At 44.2% G+C, this 8039-nt stretch overlaps 2 protein-coding genes across 4 annotated transcripts in view; both read left to right on the top strand.

Moving 5' to 3' along the window:
* The window catches only part of ttc29 (tetratricopeptide repeat domain 29), a 4204-nt gene extending 4100 nt beyond the window's left edge, over positions 1-104 (top strand). For all 3 annotated transcript variants that reach the window (XM_034568914.1, XM_034568913.1, XM_034568912.1), the window contains exon 11: positions 1-104. This exon is cut by the window's left edge and continues 130 nt beyond it. The gene's annotated coding sequence lies outside the window, so the exon portion shown is untranslated.
* Positions 105-661: 557 nt separating this feature from the next.
* On the top strand, positions 662-7158 carry slc10a7 (solute carrier family 10 member 7). The gene is given in 14 exon segments (XM_034568931.1): positions 662-897; positions 2494-2576; positions 2667-2803; positions 3296-3371; positions 3631-3645; positions 3647-3670; positions 3751-3786; positions 4188-4271; positions 4360-4525; positions 6544-6595; positions 6742-6815; positions 7017-7076; positions 7079-7104; positions 7107-7158. Coding segments are annotated over 14 exon segments (972 nt in total). The 5' UTR covers positions 662-797; the 3' UTR covers positions 7146-7158.
* Positions 7159-8039: the final 881 nt, after the last annotated feature.

Genomic DNA, 8039 nt, shown 5'->3' with positions numbered 1-8039 from the left:
AAGACAAACAAAACCAAAACATTCTCCTTTATTCCTTTAACAGTGTAAGAAGTGAAGATGAACATTTTACTGCACATAGACATTAAAAGAACATAACAGACAAAGCTGTTTGATAAATTATTTGTATTATTCACTTTTAATGTGTTTCAAATAATCTCATTTGTTTGTTAAATGTCAAATAAATGACTAATGCAGAAGCGGTGTGAACTATTCTGTAACATTAGTGACAAAGTTCTACAGCTGTTGGTTTTATTCAACATTATCATCAGATCGTTTTTAACTATTAACAACCCTATTCAATTTTTTCTATGATTGTATGCTGCTTTTTATAATTTTGTCAAACGAACCCTCCTTTAATATAATAAAACAATCATAATAATAATACATTTAATTTGCGTAGCGCTTGTCAAGAAACTCAGACACTTCACGTAGAATTTAAAAGATAGATTCCCTTAAGATAAAAATATAACATCATTAAACGTTGGAATCTGATCTGAAGAGTTTTAGAAAAGATTAAACTTCTTGTATAAAGAGAGAAAGAAAAACATACTTTGTACCGGTGTTGTTTTTACCTACATTACGGTAACTGAACATAAACTCTGCGGCGCCTCTGCTCCAGTCGTCACCGGTGGAGCTGCGGCCCATGTGACCGGAAGCAGCTCCGGATGTCCCGCTGGTGTTTTCTGACGGAACATCCTCCGGAGCAGGAGAAGAAGCTTGCGGAGCTGCGGAGCCTCGGGTCCGGCTGGAGTGACGGGGGACGCCGGGGTGATCAGCTGGAGCCCGGGGGCTGAAACATGGGCCTCCTGGCGAGGGTCCGGAAGGAATGGTTCATCATCGGGATCGTGGTGGTGATCTTATCCGCCAAACTGCAGCCCAGCTTCGGCGTGAGAGGAGGTGAGAGGGTCGGAGTTTGAGAACCGGAGCTCGGGAAGTTCACCGCAGTTGTTCAGAAACACCAGGATCAGAGTTAAAGTATCGAACAAAGACAAACTTTACACTTTAAACTAACCGGTGACAGTCGCTGGATAACTCGGCAGGTGAATGATTATTAAATCTGCGTTTCAGTGGAAATAAAGTCACAACTTTTACTCTGTTTCTGTCCACGGACATGAGGGAGTGCGGCGGAATTCGTCTCCAACACGGTGAATACACGTTATCTCGTGTACGTGAGTTATGCCGAATTAAAGGTTGGATCCTACTGTCGAAGATTATGTAAGAATGAATGACACACTACACGTTAATGTTCGTGTAAAAGGGAGAACACTGTAAAATAGCGGGATTTTTAAATGGCAGTTCGTTATTAATGTGTGTATGTGTGTGTGTGTGGTGACACGTTGCATTCATCAGCACTAATGTAAACACACTGCTCCGCGCTCCCGTGTGCGCGCCCCCTCGCTGGGCTGAGTTCCACGGTTGGACCTTGTGTGACTCACCTGAGGCGGTGAAGTCGGTGTCAGGTTGGATGTTGCTCATTGGACATTAATACTTCAATTAGAGATAATTGATTCTGACAGCTTCCGTGTCACGTGACGCTCTGACTCCAAACCAATGCTGACTTGTTTCCTCTGGATGAGATGACTCTAAGAGTCAGCATCTCACCTCCTGAGTGGAAACATTAAGTCTGATCACATTAAACCAGCACTGACCTCTCGTCACCGGCTTCCTGTCAAATTCAGGGTTTATTATTGCCTGGTAATGCTGGTTTAATTGGGCGGTTACACCTTTAGACACTGAGCTCCACCAACTTGTTTGTCCAGAGCAGTAAAACGGTTCAGGGTCAGGACTGATCAAATCTACTAGGACAGCTGTGCTCATCAAGGGTAATAATACAGTTCAGCACTGGTTTGGAGTCAGTGGATCACATGAAGCTATGAAAAGCTATTTAAAACAATGCAGGTGTATTTTATTCTTATTCATGGTCCCCAAGTGAAAGCCCTGTGTAATACCCAACCTCAAACTAACTTCGCCACGGTCCCCAGGGGCCCATATACCTGCTGCTGTTAAGTAAAGAAGAGCGAAAGCTGTGAAAGAGATAAATCAACATTTGGGTCGTGACCTAAACTGATAAGTGGCCTCGTTCACACCTTCACATGTCGACCTGGAGATTAGAGAAACTCTGCTACTGTCTGTGCTGCATTCAGGTGCTCTGGGGAAACTGCAGCTTTAAACTGCAGAAGACACAGCTGCTTCAGTTTAAACTGTTGTTCAGTCAAATCTACTCTTTATCACAAGACAGAAACAAAAATAAGGGCCAGGTTTTCAACATTATTACTAGTCTTATTTATTTTTACATTAGGAATGCGATCAACAATTGTTTTCTTTGTTAATCGAAGACTTGTTTGGTCCATGAAATGGTAAATTTTTGTTTCCCAAAACCCACGATGGCCTCCTCACATCTTGTTTTGTCCGCAAACCAAAAATATACTTGTTTTCTGTTCTCTCTCTCTCTCTCTCTCTCTCTCTCTCTCTCTCTCTCTCTCTCTCTCTCAGGTCCACTGAAGCCAGAGGTCACCATCGCCTATGTTGCCGTCTCGCTCATCTTCTTCAACAGCGGCCTGTCTCTGAAAACTGAGGTGAGACAGCGACTGACACCAGCTCGCCACTTTCCCTCATGTGTCACGTGAGTAATACAAATCTAAGTGATTTCTTTTCTGTCTCTGCAGGAGTTGACGAGCGCGCTGCTTCACGTTCGCCTCCACCTCTTTGTGCAGTCGTTCACACTGGTCTTCTTCCCGCTGGCCATGTGGCTGCTGCTCCAAGTGCTGGGGCTCACTTCCATCGACCAATGGCTGCTCAGAGGGTAGGAAGAGTGGGTCTGTGAATGCCACCCTTTGTTCACGTCCCTTCCACACTGTACCTGAAGGGCGAGTTATTTACAGACTGAAAGACCCTGTGTACGTGTGTGTACGTGTGTGTACGGCCTGAAGCAACAAATTCAATGAATGGCTTTTAAAGCTGTCTTTCACCCTCCTCGCCACATGGGGGCGCTCTGAAATCAAACATAATTAGACAGGAGGAACCACCTGATGATTCAAAAGTTACATTTGATGTCTAATAATCCCACTGAGCTGCATTCATGTGATTTATATGGTAACAAAGAGTTTAATGTGTAAACCGCATTTTATTTTGAAAAGGTCCTACTGCGAGGGGAGGTTAACCCTCTATGATCACTTTTCTAATGTGATTACATCGTTCTAAATGTGTCTCACTTTTGAACGACGGGTGGGAAATGATTGTTCCTCGCCTTTCTCGTGCTCATCCTCCTCTTCATCCTGCTGTCGTGGTTGCCTAGGTTACAGACGGTGAGCTGCATGCCCCCTCCGGTGTCATCCGCCGTTATTCTCACCAAGGCGGTCGGAGGCAACGAGGTAACACGCTCACATGTTCGCAGGTTATTGTCCTCCAGTGTTTGACGGATGGTGTGATGCTGAAGAGCAATGAGCAGCGTGTTGACATGGTAACTGATCGTGTGTGTGTGGGTGTGTGTGTGTGTGTGTGTGTGTGTGTGTGTGTGTGTGTGTGTGTGTGTGTGTGTGTGTGTGTGTGTGTGTGTGTGTGTGTGTGTTGTGTGTGTGTGTGTGTGTGTGTGTGTGTGTGTGTGGTGTGTGTGTGTGTGTGTGTGTCCAGGCGGCCGCCATCTTCAAGCTCAGCGTTCGGGAGCTTCTTGGTGAGATGCTTTCAGGGTCGGACTGTGAATTATGAATGAACGTTGGTTCAGGATGTAACTGTGTGGTTTTGGTTCCGCAGGGAATCGTCGTGACTCCAGTGCTGCTGCTGCTCTTTGTAAGTCCGACCTGTGGAAAACAAAAACACACTGAAAGATGAAGGTCGAGTCTCCACTTCCTCCAGAAATGAAGCTAAAACATCTCAGACAGACATTATGATATCATAATTTATGACTGGAGTCGGCCGAATGTTTGGGACCAGTACCAATTATTCCGATAGCAATATACTGACAATCTATATATTTTAAAAAGTCATTGGTGATTCTCAGACTTCATTATGATAAAGAAATCCAATCAAGGTTTGATATTTTAAGTGTATTATATATTTTTCATATCAGCAAACAAACACTGATACGTCTGTAAAAGACTCGTGATGATGTCATTCCTACCGTGTGTTTGCGTTGGATTGTCTTTATCTCTCTCAAGGTTCTTCTCCTTCTCCTCTTCCTCCTCCTGCAGCTTGGATCTTCATCGTCCGTTCCCTTCTCCTCCATCTTCTCTCAGCTCTTCATGACGGTCGTGGTGCCGCTGGTCCTGGGTCAGGTAAGAGTTTGTGTGTGTGGTGTGTTGTAGTTAGTTGTACAGTGTTGGTCTCGGCCTGAACGTCTCTCTCGTGCGTGTGTGTGCTCAGGTGTGTCGACGGTTCCTCAGGGAGTTTCTGGAGAGGAAGAAGCCTCCGTTCGGTGTCGTCAGCAGCGCCGTCCTCCTCATGATCATCTACACCACGTTCTGTGACACGTTCAGTAACCCCAACATCGAGCTGGACCCCACCAGTCTGCTGCTGGTCGTCCTCATCAGTCAGTACCAGCGCCTGTCACTCACAGCACGTCTCCATGGAAACACGATAAGGCAAAAACATGTTGACAAAGCTGGAAACTTTCAGGAGATATTCAAGATTTAAATAATCTAGCAATATAAAATAAGATCCAGCTTCATTAGATTTTATTCATCTAAGTTTCAGGGATAAAATAGGAACGATAACTCAGCTTAGACTTCCGGTTCTCTCTAATGAACAGGTTTCTCTGGTGTTGTGCCTCAGTGGCAGCGATAGGCAGAGCCTGGAGTTATTATGTTTCCAGGTTGTCTGTCTGTAGGTAATGAGGTAGATCACTTGACACAAAATATAACCCTGTCACCTTCTACACACAGTTTCCTTAAGGAAGAAAAAACTTGTCTCGCATGTTCCAGTTGTTTGCCACCAGGGGGTGACAGGACCATCAGCCTTGTCTTGAGACTTTAGACCAGGGGTCACCAACTGGCGGACTCCGGTCCCAAGTCCGGACCGCGAGAGGTTTCCATCCGGACCGCGACTCTCCATTAAAAACAAAAGTATAAATACATCGGTGGCCTTGTTTGACTTTTAAGAGACTTTTAAATCAGGCATAACGACGCCAGCCCAGTGGAGCCGCTCTTGGGTCCTATGTGTTGCTATCATATATACCGTGCAGCCGGGTTGCTAGGCAGAGAGAAGCACGCAGACGGAGATGAAGGCGAAGTATGGCGTTATCAAAAGTTAGGGAAAGTTGACGTTAAATGCTGTGTCCGAAACACTTCTGGATGGAAAAGAAAGACGTGAACTGACAGAAAAAAAATTCAACAAATCTGTTCTGTGCTCTACTCTTTCAGAAGAGTATGCAGAGGTTATGAATACTGTGATGAAACTTATCAACTTTCTCAGGGCATCGTCATCACATAAACATCGCCTCCTTCGAGAATTCCCTGACGGAAGTTGATGCAAATTCAAATGACCTCCTGCTGCACTGCAATGTTAGACGGTTGAGCAAAGGCAGAGTTCCAGCACGCGTTTGGGCCATTCGAAATGAAATTAAAATGTTCCTGGAACAACAGAAGAATCACAAGGCCAGACAGATTGCTCAGTTTTGGAAGATGAGAGAAAAAAAGATTTTATGGCCTTCTTAGTTGACATAACCTCACACCTAAATTACCTCAACTTAAAACTGCAGGGCCAAAGAACAACTCTGTGTGTGATTTGGTAGCAGCTGTCCAGTCTTTCCAGCGGAAGTTGGAGATTTTCAAAGTGGATCTCCAAGAGAACTTTACACATTTTCCAGCAATGAAGCAAATTCAGGGTGAGAGAGATATTTCCTTCTCATGTTGAGTTCATTAGAAAAAACTGATTGGAACTTCAGTGATCGTTTTGATGACTTCAGCCTGGAAGAACAGGTCCTTTTCATTCAGAATCCCTTTTCTGTCAAAAATGTGACCACGTTTTCACAGGAGGCTAAAATTACCTTCAATGTGCGTCGATATGGCCTCTCTACAGAAGGAACTTGTTGATCTGCAAGCAAATGGTTGTTAAGGTTCAGTTCACTTAAAGCACTTTATATGTTTGTCTTTGAGGATGTTACATCTTTATGGTTAAATGGAATGTAGGCCTATATGCAATTCCAAGACAAAATGTTTATTGCACTTTGTTTCATGTTTGTCCAGAATAGGCATTGTATTTTTGCCAGTTTGTGTTTGATTTTTGTATTGTTACAAAAGCAACCTTGTGCAATTTTTAAAAATGTTAATTAAGCTGATTTAGTCAGAGCCCATATTTGTATGTCTCTAATTATCCGGACCCCAGAAGGGGAGGAGGGTTGATGTCTGGACCTCTTGCAATTTTAGTTGAAGACCCCTGCTTTAGACCAAGCTAAATAAACAAAAGACTCCTCCTTTACCATGTTCCCTGATCTCTGTGGGACTGTTGATGTCAGTGGACGACTGCGAAACTGGTTTAATTTAAAATTTAATTCCAGATATCGTGTAACCACGTATTGACACGGCAAAATCCTTTTCTTGTTCTCCACAGTTTTCTCCATCCAGCTCAGCTTCATGCTACTAACGTTCACCTTTTCTAGCAGGTGAGTCTCCTCCTCTGTTTCCCATCCTCTCATCCTCCTTTACTTCTCCTTTTTGTTTTCTCCTCACTCTTTCTTGAGAGAAAATGAGAGATTGAAGGAAACTAGCGGTGTGAAAAATAATCTGACTCGCGTTTGTTTCTTTTCAGGGCGGGTTCAGGATTCAGTCCTGCAGACACTGTCGCCATCATCTTCTGCTCCACACACAAGTCATTGACCCTGGGTAAACACACACACACACACACACACACACAGAGTCAATCATGACGTCTCAGCCCGTTTTTTATATCATCAAATAACTAATTAAAACCAAACTGATCAGGAACATGAACAAACATCAGTGTTATTATAAGAACAACCTAAATGACATAAACCATCTTTGACTAACTTCTTCATCTTGTGTCTGTGTGTGATCCGTGTCCAGGTATCCCCATGCTGAAGATCGTGTTCGAGGGCTACGAGCACCTCTCCCTGATCTCAGTTCCCTGTTGATCTACCACCCGGCTCAGATTCCTGCTCGGCTTCCGTCCTCGTGCCGACCATCCGCAGCTGATGACCACGCAGCAGAAGGTACGCGCCGATCACCGGTGACGCCTCAGTGCGCTGGCTCAGAGCTCCTAATCTGACCAGTTAACAGACAGCGGGCTGCATTCCAATACTCACCTGTTTACCTTGTCTCCTCTCCTACAGTCTAGTCTGTGTTGAGATAGGGCCGCGTTCCAACACTACTGTCCTGTGAGTAGAGAACTGACTCGAACAAACAAGAACTGATTTAGTTATGGAGTAATGTCTGTAGTGGTTCTGTGACGGTGCGTCCAGCAGCTTCCTGTGGGTTTTCTGATGTTAGTTTAAAATCCTGTTCTAATGCGACCTGAGTGAAACAGCCTCCCCCTACTGGCAGGAAAAACAATCTGCTGCTGGACTCACTGCTGCAAATCCACCAGCTTCACTTGAATCAAGCACCAGATGGGTTGAATGGGGTAATGGTGGTGGGGTTAATGGTGGTGGTTTTAATGGTGATGCTTAAAGGGCTAGTTCACCCAAATTACAATTTTTTTTTTAATTGCCCCCCCCCCACCCCTTTTGTAACCATATCTGTCAATCAGGCAAAACCAGCTTTACGTGTCAATGTCTGTGTGTTTATTTGTAGCTGCGTCCAAAGCTGCGGCAACTAGAGAGCAGCTTTGACGCATAAATCATTTCTCTTGAATCATTTCAACAAAAAATTCTAATCAATTATTTCGTTCGCCGTTTGTTCTTTTTAAATCAGATTTTCTTAAAACTTCCTGTGACATTTAATTCTCACTACTCTAATGAAATTTGGAGAAACCTGATTCATTTACTTTTGACACTATTTCCACAGAACCTGGTGACGGTGGGAGATTCATACTCTTTACTCGTTCCTCTTACTTTCCGCTCTTCTGCTGTCTGCTGAAGATCTCCCTCT

The sequence above is a fragment of the Hippoglossus hippoglossus genome, chromosome 18 (assembly GCF_009819705.1).
Source record: "Hippoglossus hippoglossus isolate fHipHip1 chromosome 18, fHipHip1.pri, whole genome shotgun sequence".
Classification (NCBI taxonomy): Eukaryota; Metazoa; Chordata; class Actinopteri; order Pleuronectiformes; family Pleuronectidae; genus Hippoglossus; species Hippoglossus hippoglossus.
This window is presented reverse-complemented; position numbering and strand designations above follow the sequence as displayed.